Here is a 22,333-nt window from a genome sequence, read left to right on the forward strand (position 1 = left end):
ATTCGCAAGTATGCTTCTCCAATTTCATAAAGATCGTTGCACGTTCAGAATTACAATGCAAAAAAGTGCACAATTTGCCAATTTGCCAATTGAAATCAAATCGATATTTTCTTTTCCCGCATTCTCCAAATATTATTTTTCAGTTTGTTGTGCTTCTAAAGCGTTTTTTTCTTTATAGTATATACATTTAATCAATATTTTAGTTAATTTATCAAATGGTTCAAAAATATGGATATGAATTTTCAAACTTGTGACTGGAATAAAATTGGAGATGACAGGAAAGTTATAATGAAGAAAAACGACATAAAAGCAAAAATAATTTAATATTCAAGAAAGTTGACGGAATACAACAAATAGGGACAATCAAATATTGTGCAAAGGTTGTGCAAGTGTCATTTTTATGAAATTGTTCTGTCAGTGTTATTTTTAAAGTTATAAACGTATCAAATAAAATAAACTCAAAATGTAATATTTTTATTTATTCCCTAATATGGACAAAAACATTGAATTGTGAGTACGCATCAAGCATCTTGCTTGTTTATAGAAAAATTACTTCCGCTTTCTGGTTTGGTGAGTCCAATATCTTCGACGCTTTGAACAGTACGTTTTCGGGCAAAAGATTTCTTCAATTCATCACTAAAAGATTTACCATAAGGCTGTTTCATTCTTCTACTTATTCGATAGACATGAACGACAAACTCTAGCAAAGCTATCATTAGTGCTATAGCAATTCCAGAAAATGTAATCGCTATAATTCCATTGACATGTTCTACAGTTTTCGGAGCCACTTTAGAACCAGCGTCCTCCTGAAAATATTTTGCAAACATATTGAGATTAGAAAATGTGTGAGGGGGGCTGAATTTTTTTTATTTTTAAGATTGATAGTGAAGAACATGATACAAGGGTTATCCAAGAAGTTCCGGCCTGGAAAGAAATAATATATTTTATTTTAATAATCATCTTTATCGTTCAAAATGGTATCCTTTTAAGTGAATATGCATATTTTCTCTGTCCTCAGTCGATAAGTCCATCTTGTTTTTTTTTTTAATTCTCGCTCTCATTGTTCTTATTACTCATGTTCTACTTTTAAACCTTTCTCCACTAATCCTTTTTTAAGCTTACCATCTTCTTTCTTCTATGTATTGATTTGCAGATTTCTATTTCTAATTTTAGATATTACAACAACCCACTTGTTAAATAAAACTAACAGTATAAAATCGCCGAAATTCTAAAGAAAATCTCTAAAAACATGTACAAACATGTACAACATGTTATTATGAATTTTTTAGTGCTGACATTTTCAGATTGAGGTTGCAAACTTTTCTGGCAACTGTCGTATGATATGAAATCAACTACGTCTACTGCAAAATTTCTTCTACTGCCATATCGAACCCATGATTCTAGATCTCTCCATGCTGACTCGAAACTCGAAGAGCTATAGAAGATGTTATACCATAAGTTAACCATAATGAAGCATATCATTCCTTTATAAACAAAAGAAATGTCATTGTTTGCTCAAGCTGTATATTCTAAAGAATGATATATGATACGAATGAACGAAAAAATCATCATTATCGAATGTTTGGAGACTATTCAAGTGCCAAATATATCAAAGCTCACTATTCCCAACCCATATTATTATTAACCGTGAATAAACTCGAATAAAACCTACAGCAAAACAGCCAAAATGTTAATTCACTTTTAAAAACACTCTGGTATTAAAATTTCGAATTGAATGTTAGATAATGATTCAATTTCTATTCAGTTTTGACGAGAAAATCATCAATCGAGTAATGTAGATCAATTATCTTGTTGTTTAAGTGTTAGGCCACAAGACGTCGAAGATCTGATCAGACAGAAAATTACCGAGAACATATTAATGGTCAGGATACAATGTTGAATAGTAAGATCTAACATCTACAATAACCAAATGAACAATACACCTTTAAGTTGCAGCAATATCGAAAGTTCAAGAAAGAACTAGGAATGGAAGTGAAGAAGTATCTGGTCATCTTGTCTAAATTGTTGGGTGAAACGGAGGAAAAAGTTTCGGAAAACAGAGAAACAAAATTCACTAAATTTTACGGTTCTATGTATAAGGAATGGCAGTTAATAGAAAGAAAATAATAATGGATTCCGTTTTTTAATAATCACAATACCTATTAATGTGAAAACTAGTGAAAATGAAATGTATGTTATGATTTATTTTGTGAAACATATAACTCAAATCTAAAATGGAGTTTGAGGAGATGCTGAATATATTGGTAATTGCTATTTTCCAATTTGAATCATTTCCAACCTTTTTGATCCAAAATTCATACAGATGAGATAACTACGATAAAAATTTGGTGAATCTTTAGTTACATAAGTGAATTCAAGGATTTACTGAACACTTTTGTGAACATTTGAAAATATATGGGCTCTCACAATGATATTTTGGTAAATCTTTGTCAGGATTTATTGTTCAAAATCAAAATATCATAATATCAGATAATTCAAATTGTTTTACAATGGAAATTTGATATAGTCCTAGGATTCATCAACCATCATTGGTAAGAAATTTATGTTGAGGATATAATTTTTGGAAACTTCACAATGTGAGTTTGATGAATCCCAGATTACATTTGTGAATCCTGAGGTTCATGAACTATCATTGGTCCGAAATTTATGTTGAGGAGATAATGTTTGAGGCTTCTGCAATGAAAGTTTGATTGTATAGTTGAGTGAAGTATACCAAGTGGTACTAACTTGCATGAAGAACACCCATATGATTTATATGATAATAATTTGATGAGTCCTACATTATAATAGCAAGTCATGAGTAAAAATTTTATTAATTTTGTTATAAGCATTATCCATTATTGGTAAGAACTTACTTCGCATACATCTCCCGCATACTTTTCTTCCCACCATTTTCTTTTTAATCGTATGAGCTCTCCGGATGCTTGCAGTTTTATAATGGCTTTGTTGAATGGAACTAATAATGGTGAGCCTATAAAAAATTGTATTACAAATTTACTTCAATTTTTAATTGAATTCTTTCACATTCTTTTCGAAGTACACATTTTTGCACCATTAACATGATTTACAAAGATTATATTGTGAAAACAATCATATTGTTCTGTAATTACCTCACCAACAACTGCTCATAATGGGATAATGAGAATTGAAAGACACTTTCCGCGCATGCCGATATTTGGTTGTTATTTGTATATTTCAAACATGTTAAATACATTTTGAGGTTATCGCGATTCTAGGTTCTCTAAGTTCAGATCAGGTTATTTTAGTTGCTATATCTCTTATGGATAGGAGGACGAAAAACATTATACAACGACACGCAAAGTGTAAAAGTAAGAATGAATCCATGTGATACTATTGAGAAATTCTTAAACACCCTTTTTCAACCTTGTCCGACTATCTTAGAACTTTCGAAGAAACTGGAATAATTAGCAGAGAAGTTGTTTGTGTCCCAATAATCCGTTCATCACACTCGACTTATTACTTCAACAGAACCTTACAGAACTGTGTTGATTGCTTTACCATTAGAGACAAAAAATGTGTCCAATATGCTAATCTAAAATGCAAAGCGCCTTGGTCCTCACTCCAAATGAATTACTACGACGTACTGCGTTAACATCCCGAAAAGACATTTTACCAACCAAGCTTCCAATACATGGAGAAGTGGAAGAACTCAGAATCACTTCTAGTGCTGTCAATAGTACGTTATTATGGCCCCTTTTATGCACATATATGTAAGACAGTCTTTTGTGATCAGGCCCAGTTGATTTGGCTAAAAATTGTGATAAATTCCTTATATAATAGAGAACAAAGAATAACATTTTATTGATTGTTGCAATACTGCACATATTTCATTTTATTTTCCAATTGTGTAATAATTCATCAGCATTTATAATCCACCTAACCATATTATTTCCAGCAACAATGTAAACATAACAAATTTGGAAACTAAAGCTTCTAAAAAAACTTCAGACAAGATATGACAGATTCAAAGAGAAAGAAATGATTTAACTTATATTGCTGTACTAAGTGGAGAGCATCCTTTACTGTAAATATTATATATACAGAATACACCACTTATATTTCCAATTACTTTCAGGAAAGGGAATTTTTCGTTAGTATTATACGATATCTGGCTATTAAATAAAGAGACTGGTTCTGAAAAAAGGTGTTATTATAAAAATCATTCTACATTCGAACACTCTGGAAGTCTTCTTTGGTAAGTGCCTTTAGGAGCTCTGCCATTTCTTGCTTTACCGCTTTCATCGACTCAAATTGGATCCCTTTCAAAGCAGATCTTTTTCTAACCTTTTCAAACTTTCAAGAAAATCTGAGCAGATCCGTTGACGGAAGAGCTTTTGGTCATGATTTTTTGGCACCAACTTCTCACAAACTTTTGTCATGTGTAATTCCTCCTGTAAAAATTTTTTAACCGTTTTTTTATCGGCGTTTAAGCCTCGATAATTATCCAAATGCTTATTCGACAATCTGCTCGCACAATTTGGTTGATTTTGGTCACTGCTTCCGCAGTTGAAACAGTCACAGGGCAACCTGGGGGCTGGTCAACTTCAGTGCTCTCTCGGCCCTCACCAGAGCCCTTACATAACTCAAAAACACGTGCACGAGATAGAGAATTGTCCCCATAGGCCCTTGCAACAATTCATAGCACTCAGTCGAAGTTTTTTCCAATTTGAGAATGATACGGTGTTTTTTGATTCACGTGATTTTTGGCATGAGAAAAAAACACGTTCCTTTCAAACCACTACTGCACAAATACTATAATAGCCCTCTAGGCGCGCAGTCTCGTTATTCAATAGCCAGACTTTGTATTTATAGTAGTATAATTATACCCTTTTTCACAGCTATGCCAAAACCTTTTTCATCCAAGAGACCTCCATAACTGGTCAAATTACAGTGTCTCCTCGTTGTATATTCGATAGTTGCTGATTCCATGAAAAAAGCATAGTTTCCTTCCAAGGTTCTCTCAATACCCTCAGCTGTTGTAGCTGTCATATCTTCAGGATGATCGTTCATGTACTGTGCTATTTTTTCATAATAAGGATTCTTGGAATTCTAGATAAAACAAAAAATAGTTGATTATTATGATTAAGAAATGAGAAATATATCACTTCGGGTTGAGAAGAAAATATTGGATATGAAGAAATAAATTGGTAAAGTGACAACGAATGGAGAGTGACATGATTATTGTAGGGAAACGAGGCAGTTGATCTAATAGAGCGATTGAAATTCAGATGAATAATATAGATATAGTATTAAAACCAAAATGAAGAACCAAATTTCGATTTGCAATCAGTAGTCTGTCAAAACCTTATCAAATTCACAACAATAACAATGAGAAGATCAAAAACAAAAGCACTAATCGTGAAGGTTTAGCAAATGATATAGACACTATTTAATACTGTACCTCAGAATCAGACGAACGTAAGTCCATATATTACAATTTTCAAGTTAATACACCATTGTAAGTAGAATTTGGTTTCATATTAAGTCATAACGACTCAAGTCCTCTAATAAATCCCCTTTTGTATTTTGAAAGAGTTGTAACAACATAAGTCCTCACCTATGATTGAGCCAAACAAACGTAAATCAACTTAGGTTATTGTGGCTAAAAATTGTTATATACAGTAAAACTCAAGCCCATAGCTGGACTAACGTTAGACTGGCTGCAATGTTCATCGGGCAAGGCATACTCTTTTCTCTTTGGCGCCTTTTTTCTGTGTATTAACAATCAGCTGTGTGACACTCTTGTTTACTTACTACAACCTGTTGATTTGAAAACCTTTTGTTTTTTTATTATTTGAGTGTTCTTTACTACAAAATAATAACTCAAATAATAATAATGGTGAGGAAGATCCAGTTTCAAAAGTTACAAACGAATCATTTAAACATTCCCATAATGCACTCAATGTATGTACATGAGAAGATTTGAAAAATTCCCAAAGCTTTTATTCAAGAAAACTTTGGACATCAAAATAACACAATTTATGACGCCACCGTGGTGTATGATCTGGGATGAAATTACAGTCGGTTGAGGAGGAAATGAAATTGCATCATGTTTATTTACTTGGTCATAATTAAGAACTTAGAAATATTGAGAAACCTGTTGAAAACAGTCTCGACAGATAACTGTAATGGTCAGAACAAGAGTATCAACATGGTTTTATGGTTTTTATGTATTTATGGCTGCTGGAAAAGGTTCCGACACTGAAAGAATTTAAACAGGCATAGTGTGATGATCGAAAGAGCAAAAAAAATTTAAAATCACACTATTTTTACAACAAATGACTGCTCAAATTTTATTGCTTCATTCTCTAAAAAGAACCCATTTGTTATGAGAAGGATGCTTCTCAAAGACTTAGATTTTCTTTACTTAATGAATAAAGACTCCACATTTATTTAAAAGGAGAAAAATACCAACAATGAATCATTTTTAATATAACATGAAGTCTGGCTACAGCTTCGTAAAGGAGATACTAAGCTTTATTATAAAATCAGCTTCACTGAGGATACTTCCAAACTGTTGATCTTAAAAGAAAGCGGAGGAAAAAAGGAATTTTATTACCAGCGTCAATCCCACCAATAAGATTAACTAAAAGACCTATAAGTAGTGAGAAGTACAGAGACCTCAGTAACTTATTGCAAGGGGTTCCTAAAGAATACAGATCGTTCTTCGAAAATATTCCACATAGCGAAAAAGAAGGGAACTTTTCTGAGGATGACACAACTGCGCTAGATTAATAGTTTGGTTATCTATGAAATATTAGCCTTTTAGACCAAAACACATTTTCTATATTTAGTTTTTGTAAAGATTTATTTGAATAAATATTAAAAATGATTGTTGTGTAGTGTTTATGAATATACCTTGTCATATTCTTAAGTCCTAAAACGATTTTATATTACGGTTAAAAAAACGTTAGTCCAGTCCTGATTAAATAAGTCGTTAATTCTGAACTAAATATCTATGAATAGGTTAAGTATATAGATATTTAATAATTCCAATAATTTTTTGCCGACTGATTCAATTATCAACTCTGCAGCCAGACCTAGAGTTAAATTCTTACAGTTTTGGTGCCCTCCTGAAAACTTACTCCAGTGTGACTTACGTTAGTCTGGTCCCGAGGTACAGAATATAGCTTTTGAAGAAGCAATAAAAGAGGCTCTGATCGAAAGGACCTTTGCACTAGCGTCCGTGCAATTTATGGTATATACAAAACCCACAGCTAATGACAAGAAATGGCAATCATGATAGTAAAACAATTGAAAAAATAGTATTAGTAGTGCAAGAAAAAAGTGAATGAAATTACCATAAATATGAAAGATCGGAGTTTTGAGTAAGTGAAGAGCTTCAAGGTATCATGGTAAATGAGAGACATAAAAGATCGGAAGGCATGAAAGAACGTCTACAATCTAGAAATAAAACATTCTCAAAATATTTATGATTCATAAGATACCGCCAATTAAACGGTTGATGGTCTCAAAGTAATAAATCGTATTTTTATTGAATTTTATTGAATCCATAAGTTTATTGTATATTATATCACACCGGACTACATAATGTGCCCAAATCAGCAGCTTGCATTAAATAAATAAATAGTTTAATGTTTAGAATTTTGTAACACAAAATACAAATGTGTTCAGCATTTCTAAATAATATTCTTTGGTGTTAACTAGCTCACAACGAACTCAATTATTAAAACATATTTATACGATACATAGTTTTATTATTATAATTTTCAATTGAATATTTTCATAGAAAAGTAAAGATCAATGAAGCATTACCTTGAAAAATCCTTCTGTAGATCCTCCTTTCATTGCTCCATACTTGATATCATTTTCTTCGACGTATTCCAGAAAAGAAGGTGCGTCATTAAACATTTCTTCTGTAATCAATATGGCATCTCTTGACAAAGAAAATGAGATGTACATGGATACTAAGACAATACAAAACAGCCACCACGTTGCAGAAATTATTCTAGCAGAAATTGAGCTAGAAGAGAAGAAGAAAATTATGGATTTTGATGAGAATTATGAAATTTTACTTATGGTTCAAATAGATTCGTGTTTTTTTGGACTGTTTGCATAAATACACCCTGATGAATTTATGCTCCATAGTTGAATTGTCATTATGGAACTTCATATGGAACATGGAACTATGGAACATCAAGTTTTCGTTCATTTAGCATTTAAACAAAGTGGTTTGACGAAAGGAAGAATTTTAATGGAATAGTCAGATTTTTGTGTAAAGCAACATATGAGGATGAACATTCAAAGATTGTTTAGTTTTAATTAGTCGATTGATGAAGTAAATGATTACAGTGATGAAAAATATGAAAAAAAGTATCATATTATTGAACTTACTTGATTTTAACGTTTGTTGTTTGCCTGAAAAGCGCCGAGGATACAAACCATAAGCTGTTTAAAAATGTGAGATCGGTTTCTAAGTACTTTTTGCTCTGTTTACATGTCTCAACTCTCTGCCATTCATTAGGTGATAATCTTCCAATCAAAAATAGCGCAAACACTATCACAACGTAAGCAATTCCTAGATATTGCCAAAAACTTATGGAGAAAGGTTCGGTGAAATGAAAAAAACTTGGAGGTAGCTCAACTGGCTTCCGGAAGAGAATACTAATACCTGGAATATGATATTCCATAGAAGTTAGCAGTTATAGTAGAAAATAAACTCACCAAGAGCCATGAAAGGCTGTGTGAATTCAACTGGTTCTACTCGTTCTTTATTAATTGTAAGATCTGAGATTGCTAAATCAGCACGCTGAAACATATATTCAGGAATAACACAAAATTATACAAAATTGGACAAAGATAAATGCTTGCAGTATTTATTTTTCATTAAATTTTTATTGAATAAAATGATTTTATTGCGATGCAATTTGTCATATTACTCGAAGCCTATTCCACTTATCCTGAAATTAGAGCACAGGCTCAAAAAGTAGAATCAAAAATAGTTAAAGGTATTATATTGAAGTAGTAGCATTGCAAAGAAAATATATTGACGACGCTAGAATATCTATCCCTAAATAACTTCCGATACGTGATTCTTCTATCAAAAGCTCCCCCCTTGCCCCTTGGATCAGAAACTCCTAATTTTTCCGGAATTTTTAACAACATAATACTAATATAACAAATTATGTCCCGGTAGATGATCATTGGCCTAACACATTTTCTATGAAGCTCATTCTATGGATTATGAATCTGTCAAAATTTTAACAAGTGAAAATAACTCCAAAAAAGCATGTTTTTAGAAACAATGTATGTTGATCAAAATCAATTTTCCATATATTTTTCCATATATTCAAAATCGTGTTTATTTTGTTTTTGTTGTTATTAATTCTCTGATTTTTTTACGTGACGTATTTTTGCACTTTTTCTCAAAAATAAATGTCGTACCTCTCATGAATTTTGTACATTACTTCATCATAACTCAGTATTCTGTTCTTAACATGTAATTTGAATGAACAATGAATAGTACAGCCGCAATAACATTCAGAAAAATATCGCATCAGCGAAACTTTTTTCTTTGTTTCCAAGCTCTCGATTTTTGAAGGTAGTTAAGTAAACCCGTAGTTTCACAGTTGAACTTCGAGGGGCTTTTTACGATGATTCTAAATTTGTAGCAATTTTTAAGAGTATTGCTTGTGGAAACTGAATAAAATTTACATGAAAGTCCCTATAGTTATGAAAAGTAAAAACAATCTAATGCAATAGTAAATTTTGGTGAAACAACTTCAAAATCTGCTCCTTCTAAGTTCATTCATACGGAGCCATTTTTGCTCTACATTCGACCCATTCATAAATAAAAACAATTAATCAACATCACTGTTCTCTGGTGATTGAATAATTTCTTTTGAAGGGTTGATCCCAACATAATTAAGGGGTGCTGTTGTGAGTTTAAACGTAGTAGACTATTCAACATGCAGATAGAGCACCCAAAACCGCTATAAAACACGAAGGAAAATGAAAATTTACACTATTAGTCCAGTGAACAACGGTAAAATCATGGTATCACCTTAGAATTCCATCAAGACTTATGGATTTGCGTGAAATTTTGTAAATAAGTTCTATTCACCCCTTCACTTCAAAATAAACCATATACCAATATGTGCAAATTATTTTAAGTGGTGAAAACCGCCCCTCATTGTCAAAATTCGATAAAATCAAAGATAGATCACTTATAAACGTAAAAAACCATTTGTGATATTGCAATGAAAATCGCATGATGTTTTAGGATACTATTTATGGTTTTCAACCACAGATCAATGTATTTCAACCCATATTATATCCATGTATATGCCATACAGGTTTTTTTCACTAATATCAAAATATAATGAAATGGAATTATTGCAATGAAAAGAAAATTATTTATTAATGCATCTAAATGTTTTTTATGCTAGGTCTCTTCTGTTTAAAAATTAGTTTTTTCAATAATTTTTAAGAAACTTCTCTTCAAGTCTTTATCAAAATATAATACATGATTAACATCAAAATAAGAATAAAATCAAAGTAGAAAATGTTTTAATGATAAAAATTAATTTTTCCTTACTCTGTTTGTCCTGAACTAGAAAAATATGAAAATCGAAACATAAATCTTGTTATGTTATTTAGTAGATAATCTCCATCATAGAAAATTATTTATATAATCCTTTAACTTACTCCTTCTATTACGTCTCCAATCATACCAGTCCATTTCCCAGACAATGTATCGAAAACACCATGTTTGTGATCTTCTCTTACTGAAAATGTATATTCGAATCCTTCTAATGACGCTATTTCTTCAATTAAATCTATAGCGAATCCTTCATATCGTTCATTTCCTGTTAAACGCCGAGCTGATTCTCTAAGTTGAGCATAAGGAGGAGTCTTGAAATGAAAATTATTATAAAACTTAAAGATAATCGCTATGTTGTTTTTTCGTTAGTTGCTATTGATTTCATGAAAATTCGGCGAATTATTTCCGACGCAAAATGATAACTACAGATTTACAAAAAAGTATGTGTCTTGGAAGCGAATTTTCGAGTTTTTTTGTACAAAATAACAAAAAAAATATAGCGAACTATTCAAAATATATTTTTGTAGAGATTTCCATTTGCAATGATGTTCCATTTTTCCTCAAGTTAGAATAAATGACCTACTTCTATATTTTTTCTGCATTCTTTGTTTTTCTACGTATACATATTTCATATAAAATCTTTCATTATTATTGATATTAACTATGAGTACTAGTAATAATACTTTCACTTCCAGAAGTGATAATTTCTTGATATTTATCTCTTAGCATCAAATTGTCAACGAAAGTCGAATAGTACAAATATTATCTGATTATCTGATCATTATCACGATCATAAACAACTTCTTTCAATTCTCAATCACTACAAATTTCTGTACACTGAGGATCTTACTCAGTAGAAACACCTTCAATTGTTGTAACAACTACAATTATTAATGTTTACACTAACACTAATATAACATTCGGAATTTTGCTCTAAGCACTTAGATAAGTAACTCGGCAGGCTTCGTCCTTTGCAGTTCGTATTGTCGAGGAGCTGGACTGCTTCGATGTTCACAAGAGCCGTTGCTCGTGACGCTTTCTCTATCTCCCTATGAAGATCGCGATTTTAAAAGTACCAAGGTGCATTAACGATGCTCCTTACCACTTTATTTTGAAATCTTTGAAATATTTGGGTATTGCTTTCACTAGCACATCCCCATAGTTGAATTCAGTATGTCCAAGCTGGTTGCAGGATTTGTTCTTATACAATTTGTTCATTAAAAATTGACAGAGTGGATTGTCTTCCCGGCAACCAATACATTTTCTTGTATTCAATATCTGGTTCTTATGGTTTATTTTTTATGTGAGGCTTCCAATGTAACTTCGCATCAAGTTTTAGCCCCAGATTTTTCGCAGCATTAGCATATGGTACCTGTTCATTGTCTATTTTTTCCTTTCTGTTTCTGAAATATACATGCAACTATTTTTTTCTTGTTTAAGCTTATCCTCTATTTTATTGTCTAATAATTAATTTTATTGATTGTGTATTGTTTGCTGTTTCTTTGTGGGGTTTCTAATTAAAGGGTATACTAATATATAAGAGACGAAGGACTGGTCCTAGAACACAACCTTGTGGAACACCACTCGCATTGATTTCCTTTGAGTCTGAGTAAAAATCTTCTTACTTCATTCTGAAGGCTCATTATTTTAGATAGAACTCTGAAAATTTTGCATATTGGGTAGGAAAGAGTTTAGTTAGTTTGTATTTGAACCCTTCAAGACAAAATTTGTCAAATGCCTGAGCCACGTCTAACAAAATAGTATATGAAGAAGATTCAAAGGTTATTTAAGATTAGATTGGATGAACAGTATGTCAGTGGTCAGTTATTTCTTCCTTAGTGTGAAATGATCTTTGTGTACTTCATAATTACGACATAAATCGTATTTTCGTTACGTTCATTACAATCGAAAATTATTTTGAATAGACTTTCAAATATTATTACATGTGAGTAGTCTCTGGCGACGATACCATTCCGAAATTTGCATCCAAGGTGGTAACTCAAAATGAAATTAGAAAATGACCATTAAATGGAAAAATGAATTATCACTTTCTTATAGTTTCTGGTTCATTTCTAATAAGTAGTAATTCTATATCGTAGAAATATTCTTACCAATGCTATCAATACTTTCAAATTTCTATCTTGTAAATCTGCTGCTTCATCATCTTGAGGCTCTTCATCAAATGTTAAAACAGCGTCTTCGCTTAAGCCGGTACTGGTATTCCAACTACCTTTCTCGATAACAGCACCTTCTAATTGATAAATAGTTAACTGGAAAACATTTCTGAATCCATCATTACCGAATTCGATCGTTCCTGTTATACCTTCGTAAGAGCCCTGTGAAAATAATTATCAAAAAATATTATTATCTAAGATTATGTTAAAATTCAAAGGGCGACTCATTGAAGTATGAACAGAAAATTGTCATAAACTTTCTTGGAGATAATTTCGCGAGAAATAAGCAAATTAAGGGTTGACAGCAAACTGTGTAGTAAGCTCTGGTGAATATTAGGTATAGTTCAAAATATTTGTCTGATATTTGTAAGTAATTTCTGCAGTTTGATGAATTCCAAGTACTAAAGTAATTCTGTTTCATTATTTCCAGTATTTGTCATGTTCATTGGTTGAATTTAGTCTCTACCAACAATTGCGAAAAATTCTAATTCTTTTTTTTACATCTAATAACGTCAATTAGTCATTTCAAATAATTTTAGAACGAAAACTATTTTGCAATGCTGTCCATGAGTTTTTAGTGTACATATAAAGAAGAAATCCGTAATTATTATTTTTTATTATATTCTTTCTTTATTTTCTTTCATCAGTGCTGATAAAACTTTCACTCGTATTTGTTCCCTCTTAAGTCAATCAACAAAATCCTCTCGCAATGCCAAAATAATATAGTCATCACTTTTATGGTGCAATTTTTGACCTTTGTTTCCTTTGCCAGGGACTCTTTTTTCCGATGTCACTGCATGGAAACTCGAACCATAGGAAAATACCATTCATCACCCTTCATAATAGACCTGGTTCTTGATGTCTCGCAGCAAGCCTCTAAAAATCGCTCAACAACATTCTACACGCCGCTTCTTTTGCAGAGCTGAGAATTTGAGGCACCTATCTTGCACTGGGTTTTCTTATATTCAAATACTCATGGATTCTCAGACAACTCATTTCGGAAATGCTGGTCTGTGTTGCAATTTTTTCTATTTTTAGGCGCCGGTCACTTGAAACAATTTCTTTTACTGGTCTTATGTTTTCTGAAATAGTCACAGGACCTCCCGTACGTGAATCATCTTCTAATGATTCTCGTACCCGACAAAACAAACCGTAAACACTCATTATTCTGTTTTTGATTTGTGTTTGTTGATCCTTCTTTAGTCAAAAAATTTATGGCAGCGCGAAACTCCGACTAATTGTAAGAAATCGTTCGAGCTCTACTATTATAAAAAGAATCGAAGCAGCAAATTGAAACTTTGTATAAAGCTTCTTGATGCTTGTAAATTTTGCATGAAGATTTTTGCGAACGCACTGTATTTACTGTATGAGACAAAGATTTCCCTATAGAAAAATTTTCTTTGCTGAAGGTGTGAAACTTGGCTTTAACCCGCTCTATCGATGAGATAGCATCCCGAACTACTACAAGTGTTGCCTAAACTCGATGTTCTCATAAAGAACAGGCAATTTTTTGGTAATAAGACATATTTCCCCCCTGTAAAATAAACAGTTTCGATTTTTTATTATGGAAATATTATCCGTATCACAAGCATCAAAATTTGTAATTATTAATAAATACACTGTTTGCACCACCACTACACCAACACTGAGAATTACACTGTGTGACGCGCGTTTTGATAGTTATCATCTTCAGACACTGAAGATCAACTTTTAACTTCAGCATTTGCTGATAGAGAAAACCTAACTTATGAGCCCAACTTCTTGTTTAGATAGCATCCCGTACTATTTCAAATGTTACCCAAAATCGATGACATCGTAGATAACAGGCATTTTTCTGGTTATAAAATATATTTTTCTCCAATTAGCAATTTTCATTCTATTATTTATTTTCTCTTAACTCACCGATTTCAAAGTGTTGATCACATTTAGTCCATAAGGCCAACTGTCATCACTGTCACAAGTTATTATTTGACCTTGAGTTATTTCTAGGCTCTTGATAGTTTGTAAAAATATACTGACAGAATCGAGAATCAAAGCTGTTTCTGTATCTATTTCCGGTGTACCGCAATCCAATTTGAAAGTTATGTTGTACAAATGACAAAGTTCCTTGGATGCTCGAGCTGTCATTTCAGCATTTGGCTGCGTTAGATGTACCTAAAACATACTTATCATTATAATTATTAAACGGCATGTTGTGAGTTATTCCCAAATGTGTCACCAAGACTAGCCTAATAACTTCAAAATTTTGATTTCAATAATTTTCTGATTCAAATATAATAAAATTGTTATTTATTGAATCTTCGTTTTTCCCGTCAAAAAAAATGTGTGCCATAATACGCAGGAAATATATTAGATTTCATCTTTCGGTTAAAATCTAATATTTGTGTTCCTTGTATTATAAATGACTATTTTTGTTTCTTACCCCTGTTATAGTAGCATCGCTGTACATGAAAGAACTTAAATCTTCCGTGTGAGAATCCAAATTAGTCATAAAATAGTTATAGCCACTTGACAACAATCCCACTTGTTGTAATTGAGTGAGAAGGTTTGTTAAATCTTTTATAGGACAATCCAAAACGAAATTTTTTTGACCAGATCTTGCAGCATTTTTGAGAATTGATCTAGAAAATTGAATTTTTCAATAGAATATATTGTCACTAGTTTTTATATAATAATCATGTTGTTTACTAAGACGCAAAAATATTTGGAAACGGAATCAAAGTATTCAAAGGAATTGATGCAAAACATGAACTAAGATTTGTGGACCGAAATGCGGCTACAAGTATTTCTATACCTCATGAACTTTGTTGCAAAATATGATTACTGAGTTTTACTCGAACTATAATTGTCTGTTACTGTCTCTCAGAACAGGATTTCAGATTTCAACTAGATGGCGGTACTCCGTATTTGGTTTGTTAGTATTTAGTCAGTACGATCCGAAGAACGGATGTCGAAATGAACTCCAGTATGAGTTTTAACGACCTGTCACTGTTATGTGTCAAACAAAAAAACAGGTCTCGTCATCGGAGTGGAATAATCACCAGATTCATCAAAAGTATAATGAGTAATTTCAAAAAACGCGAATTTCATGGGAAAAATCAAGTTAAGAGGCATTTACTACCTCTCCGGTTCGTGTTATGGCTTTTCCACAACACACACTTTTGTAGATCATTATATGAAAAAAAAATTCGTTGCTAAAAAAATGCCTCTGAGCTATAGAAATTTATAAATAAAAAATCAGAGCAGTGATTCGATTACTCAATATCTATTTTAAGGACAAAAATTTTATGGATTTTTTTTGGGAACTTGCAACAAAGTTTCACGATGGGACAAATAAATAGTTGAAAAAAGCACTCTAATATATATGATTTAAAATTTCAAAAAAATTATGAAAATAACTTACATAACTTACCTATAATCTCCGTTTTTGTAAGGATCTACATTTTCAGTATAAACAATTTTTCCATAGTCTTTCGCTCTTTCTATCAAGTCAGTTATTTGTAATAAATGGTCTATATCAGTATAAAGAATAGTGAAAGATTCCCATTCTAATGCTTCAATGATACTCAAATATCCTTCAGCCAAATTAAAGGGACTAGGATGGAAATTGATTGTTTGAAAACCCATTTGTGACGGATTCACCCATCTTGTTAAGATGTGAGGAACGTCTTTTCTTTCAGTTAAAGATTGTACTATATCCAAATTAAGCGATGATTGAGGACCAAATAATCTAATAGAAAAAGATACCATCAAGTCTATAGTGTATATCTTTGTGCTATCCAATGGTGGTTGATCATATTCTTTGTATTAAAATATAAAAACTACTTTGGAATAAACTATTTATTAAACAATAAAATAATTAGTTAAACATGGTTTCAATAATCCGACGACGCTTTAAAATACTAAAAACCTTTTGTATAAAATTACATAATTTGACACGTTAATGGAACTTCAAGTGTCTAAGGAACACTTGGAGTCACAATTAACTATGATGTGGGTTCCCATTAGGATACAATAATCCTTAATGGTTTCCATCAAAATATTTACAATTATGACAATAACTTAAGCAAAAGGATAGAACATTAGTAGCATTGAACTTGTCTACTCGATCATCTTCGAATTTATGGGACGTTAGTCGTATAAAAAAATAGTCAATTGGAAAAGGCATAGTTAGATGATAATTAGCCTAACATAGGCTTTGTACCGACTGTAAAGACATTTTGAATGAAATAAGTAGAAAATGATAATAAAGACTAACATTAAGACAGTTTGATCAATCTTTTAGAGTCAAAAATGGCTGTGCGATTCGGGCATTATATTCAGGACGAAACTGAATGAAAAAATTTTCATACCTTCATTGTAAAATAATTATGAATGAGTATTTGTTTGCTAAGATAATTAATTTTGAGAATTGAGAGTGAGTTGATTTATATTGTTGAGTAATATGGATATTTTTTTGCAGGGTTTGGGGGTATTATGAAATGGTACTGATATAGGAAAATTTTATTCTGCAAAACTGAAATTGTGCTGGATTATGGAAAGGTGTGGTATCCACTAAAATAATGGGAGCAAAAAAAATGCTCAACTAACCAAACAGCTTTTTGAAAAGTGATTGGAGGTCATTAAGACGATTCGAGGTAGAATCGAAATTATGACAATATTGATATACAAGTTGTGACTTGAACTAGCTTGGCTCTTGCCTGACGATTAATGGCTTGCAAGATAAAAGCATTCTCAGTTGGTAGTGATGAGCTGCAGAAGGCATTTGCTCTATATATGGGCCTTATACGTCTGAAGTAGAGCTTCCTTCTCAGTACACTGATGAGATCGACTTGTCTTCGTATATTGTGCTTAGAGTGTTCAGATCGGCTATCCACTCCCATCGGCTTCTCTGCAGATCTCGAGGTGCTTTCCCCAAAGCCTTGAGTAGAAATTACAAGGCAGTTATCCAGATGGTTGAAAACGATGGCTGGAATTTTTTTGATAACTGCAATGACCCTTAAAGGGGTTATGATGATCTGGGATATCACCCGTATTAGTAATTCATAGATGAAGGACTAGTATGAAGTCTTATTGAAAACCAGTGAGGGAACTGAGCGGTTGAGATAAGCATCAATCGGGTTTGACATTTATGGAACTGTGAATGAGATGTAAATTTATCAATTTGTTTTTTCAATATGGCAGTCAGAGAGTCAGGAGCTTTCTATCGAAAGCCTTCAAGCCATTTATGAAGATGGAGACGATGCAGTGTTTGCGATTGATTGCTTAGGTTGATAGAGTTTGAAGATTGGTGATGGCCTTGTGACTAAAGTGCTCAAGCCCTCAAATGAAGATATCTGAACTGTTAATTTCTGCTTTTTCACCACTCTATCTGCTGATAAAAAACTGGCCTCACATTGGAATCGATGTGAATTCTGGTATACCAAGTGGTATAAAGGAAATAAGCTCTATTCACGAAACGTGTAATTTATTTATTGATTCAAAAAAAAATCAAATAGAACACACAGTATTTCCCGAGTGATCTAAGTGTTGTTTCACTACGTTCCTACAATTGCATGAAGAACAAAGATTATCTCTACTGTGATCAAATCTCAGAGAAATATTTTGTTATTTTTGGGGTAGGAGAATATATTTGATTATCTAGAAATCGGCCCGCTGTAAACTTTCAACTTTAACTATATTTTTTTTCGAATTATTCATCAAATCAAAAAAATATTCTGTATAAGATAATTTAATATGCTTCAATATGAATATAAATTTATGAAAATTTCAAATTTCGTGAATCACTCTCTTTATCTTCGGTACACTTTCCTTCATCGGTAGCTAACATTGAGGCATATTATGGTCTTATCTGAAAACAGGCGAGATCCTCTTTGTTATAACGTACAATTCCGAGATCTTGTGCAAAAACGCAGGCATGCTTTCCAATGAAGTGGAGTGAGATTTGGATCAATCGCAGTGGTAAGATTATTTGCCTGCAATCTTCATTTCACTGTCCACTGATTAATAGTCACTCTTCACACCTCACAGAGCTGTCGTTGTACTCGAACTTAAGGTCACGATTTCTTAATGTTGTGGTCAGCACAAGCGGTTGTAAATCGTTCCAGGCTGCTTATGGGAGGATCCAGTCTTGAATAACGCTATTCGAATCGCTGCGCAATAATTTATATAAAAAAAAAGTTAAAGTCAAAACTTTACAGTGGGCCGTCCATAACACGCAAGTTTAATAAGACAACCCTCATTATCAGATGAAAAAATATGAACTTTTCTATGATTCACTAGCGATAATAAACTGTTTCAATATTTTGGTAGACAAACTAAAATGATGAATACTAACCCTACTATGCCTTGTTTGAGGAATAAACAAGTTCCTTTGAGGGCTGTGAAAGGTTCATCTTTCAATATACTGGAGTCCACTATATGAGAAACTGCAACATCTTTGGATTCCTTCTCGAAATTATATAGGTTGTTGGAGTAGGCGAACGCTGTTTGATGGAGTTGAATATTTTCAAAAATTCCAGCTGAAAATTCAAGGGAAACTTGTACGTATTCAATATAAATAGAGAACGTAATCCAAATAAATGAACTACATTCTGTATCATATACCGGTGAAATGTTTTTGATCACCCCATAGTTTGCGTGATACACAACAAATACGATCGATTTTGATATTCATATTTAAAATGTTATTCCAGTGCAAAATTTTGGCATTCTCTTTAACAATTTCGACAAATAATCGTCGTCTATTTGGTTCCCTCCGTTTTTCAGAATATTCCAAAGATGTGAAGTGAAAGTAGAATATTTCTATCTGAATTCCCTGTCCAATTTGTCCAACAAAAAATGCTCGGGATCTCTGTCATGGTGGAAGATAGATATCCTGCCAATCATGCGCCAGCCAGAACGTTCTACATTTTCCTTTTATATTTTTAGTCCTGATTCTTTAAAATTCCTTCAATTTTCACCAGGTCTCCAGTCGTCATTTCTACAGATCATCCCCAAACCATCACCGAGCCTTTGCCGTGTTTCACAGGCAAGGTTACACATGGATCTAGCATTTGTTTTTCCTTTGAGTACAAACACTCTTCTTCTAGATCCAAAAGCCTCAAACCTCAACTCATTATTCCATAAAACTTTCTACTACTCTGCATGCGTTTAATTTTTATATTCGTTAACCCATTGCAATCTCGTAATTTTATCTTGATATCTTAAAACAGGTTTCTCCACTACCACTCTTCCCAAGAGGACTCTCATCCACCTTTTTACTGTTAAAGTATCCAAAGGCAAATCCCCCAGTCATTGATCTGAGCTGCTATCTCTGGGCCCCAGAGTCGTAGAACACGTTTACTGATCATTACCATACGTTTTTCTTAAGCGTTTGTGGTATTTGGGAGCCGCCCTGAACATTTTCTATTGTCAAATCTCCTGGTTGATGCATATTCTTTCACGTTGTAGATCACGGTATATTGAGATATTTATAGTTCGGCAGCAATGAAACTTTTACCTAGACTATGAAGACTTGCAATTTATATACAATACTTTCACTAGTTCTACAAGTTACGAATCTGAATTTGCCAGAACGGAAACGATTCGTATACAAACATCAAGACAAAATATCTGGGTCCTAAAAATATACATCACAGGTGAAAACTTTTGGCCAATCAAGAGCTTTAAAACTATTTTATTCCTAGACAAAAGCCGTGCAACTACTAAATTTAATTTTTTCAATATAAGCTATTTTTTAGTATGTGAATCTCAAATTGATGAATAAGAAAATGCATCAACGCCTTTTTTGAAATTTATTATACATACCGATTTTTAATTCACCGGTTAAAGTGCCGTTAACAAAAATTGTGAAATATAAAACTGAAAACCACCGTATAATCACCGCCACCAACATGTTTCGCTAAAGTATACGTCAGTCTGAATTATTTTTGTTCAACTTTTGAGAAAATGTTAGTTTTTAATTGGTACTTCCTATTTCATTACAACAAATAACGTAATTCTCAATCAACCAATTAACTAATTATTGTTTTGAATGACACCTAGTAATGAAAGTGAACTTGACAATATTTATTAAGCAGTATAAGTTTTTCTCACATGAAATATTTAGGACAATGAAATTAGTACGTTGAGATTGTCAATAGAATCAATCGATATAACATATACGTTTTTGATTGGAAAAAAACTTTGTATAGTCCATCCACAATAAAAGAAAAAGTCTGAAAATGAATTTCCATTAAAACATGGTATTTAAACCAATGTTGAAAGCTTAGCTTCAGCTTCACATGTGAAAATAATTGTGCTGAACGCTGCAATGCATGTATACTTTTCTAAAATGTCAATTTGACAGGAAAGAAACTATGATTAACTTCCCTTTCTTTTCCTCCTATTTTTCTTTTTATCTCCTCAAATCTTTTCTAATGCCGGATGAAGGTTTAAGGCTCCGACTTATCCTGTACTCTTTATTTACTTTCTCATCTTCTCTATTTGGTCTATATGTTCCGTCTCAAGCCCGATCTTGTACGGAGTCGAGCTTCGTACAATGAATTTGTACGAAGTCCGATCTGTACAAGCCATTTTGTACGGAGTCGAGATTGGCGGACTTCGGACAGAGATGATTGTACGAAGTCGACTCTGTACAACACTGGAGTAATGGTAATGAGTAATGAGCGCGCTATTAAGATGTTAGTAAACACAAACATAGTTATTGTGATTGAAAGTATGTTGTCCGGCTAGTTGGCTACCATCTATTGTTAGGTTAGGTTGCGTGTACTACTTCGGAATAATGCGCTCATTACCGAGTGTGTATCGATGCTCCGACTCCGTACAACCAGCGTTGTACAGAGTCGACTTCGTACAATCATCTCTGTCCGAAGTCCGCCAATCTCGGCTTCGTACAAAATGGCTTGTACAGATCGGCTTGTACAGATTCATTGTACGAAGCTCGACTCCGTACAAAATAGCTTGTACAGATCGGACTTCGTACAAATTCATTGTACGAAGCTCGACTTCGTACAAGATCGGGCTTGGGACGTAACATATACATTTTTGTTTTGTTATACATTTTTGTTTTGTTATCACTTCCTTTAGTAACTTTTCTTATAAGGCGGCCCCCCTAGACAATCAATGTTATTGCGCAATATTACGAATTGCGCAATATTATTGACCTTTTAGAGTTAATATTGAAGATTGCACAATGATTGAACAAAAGTTTGTGTGAGTTTGAGTTTTATTGCATCATATTTTTCCTTTGCATTGTGTAGGGTCATTATTGCCCAATATTTTTAGGTCTGTGGTTCACCTTGACGAAGAGTACACACGTGTGTCCTTAATGGCGGTAAAAAAAAATGAAAAAATCAAGAAAACAGAGTTTATCGTCGTATGTATCCAATTGTAGAGAGAATTGCCATCGGGCAAGCAAAGATGATGTGAAGAAGAAATTCAATTCTTTGAGAACTAACTACTGGAAGGAGCTTAAGAAACATCTCCAGTCGATGAAATCCGGATCTAGTACAGACGACATAAGTATACCAACCCTACCTGTAGAATTATA

General features: G+C 32.8%; 1 protein-coding gene across 1 annotated transcript; it reads right to left on the reverse strand.

Annotated features, from left to right (window-relative positions):
* Positions 1–304: 304 nt before the first annotated feature.
* Positions 305–20,721, reverse strand: LOC130446190 (glutamate receptor ionotropic, kainate 3-like). Its single transcript, XM_056782268.1, has 13 exons — positions 20,590–20,721; positions 19,118–19,301; positions 16,193–16,510; positions 15,203–15,401; positions 14,683–14,934; positions 12,718–12,942; positions 10,711–10,917; positions 8,728–8,812; positions 8,398–8,674; positions 7,819–8,026; positions 4,869–5,091; positions 2,877–2,992; positions 305–806 (listed from the first exon to the last, which is right to left on the reverse strand). Exons 1-13 carry the CDS (start codon positions 20,675–20,677, stop codon positions 522–524), a joined length of 2,667 nt encoding a protein of 888 aa, XP_056638246.1. The 5' UTR covers positions 20,678–20,721; the 3' UTR covers positions 305–521.
* Positions 20,722–22,333: the final 1,612 nt, after the last annotated feature.

Source organism: Diorhabda sublineata, chromosome 7 (genome assembly GCF_026230105.1).
Source record: "Diorhabda sublineata isolate icDioSubl1.1 chromosome 7, icDioSubl1.1, whole genome shotgun sequence".
Lineage (NCBI taxonomy): Eukaryota > Metazoa > Arthropoda > Insecta > Coleoptera > Chrysomelidae > Diorhabda > Diorhabda sublineata.

Bases quoted from the DNA above. Each gene is read 5' to 3' on its own strand.
- LOC130446190 (XM_056782268.1), bottom strand. From the start codon at position 20,677: ATGTTGGTGGCGGTGATTATACGGTGGTTTTCAGTTTTATATTTCACA. The intron at 16,511-19,117 runs GTTAGTATTCAT...TTTTTCTATTAG, and splicing joins CTCAAACAAGGCATAGTAGG to ATTATTTGGTCCTCAATCAT. The intron at 10,918-12,717 runs GTAAGAATATTT...TTTCATTTCAAG, and splicing joins TGAAAGTATTGATAGCATTG to ACTCCTCCTTATGCTCAACT.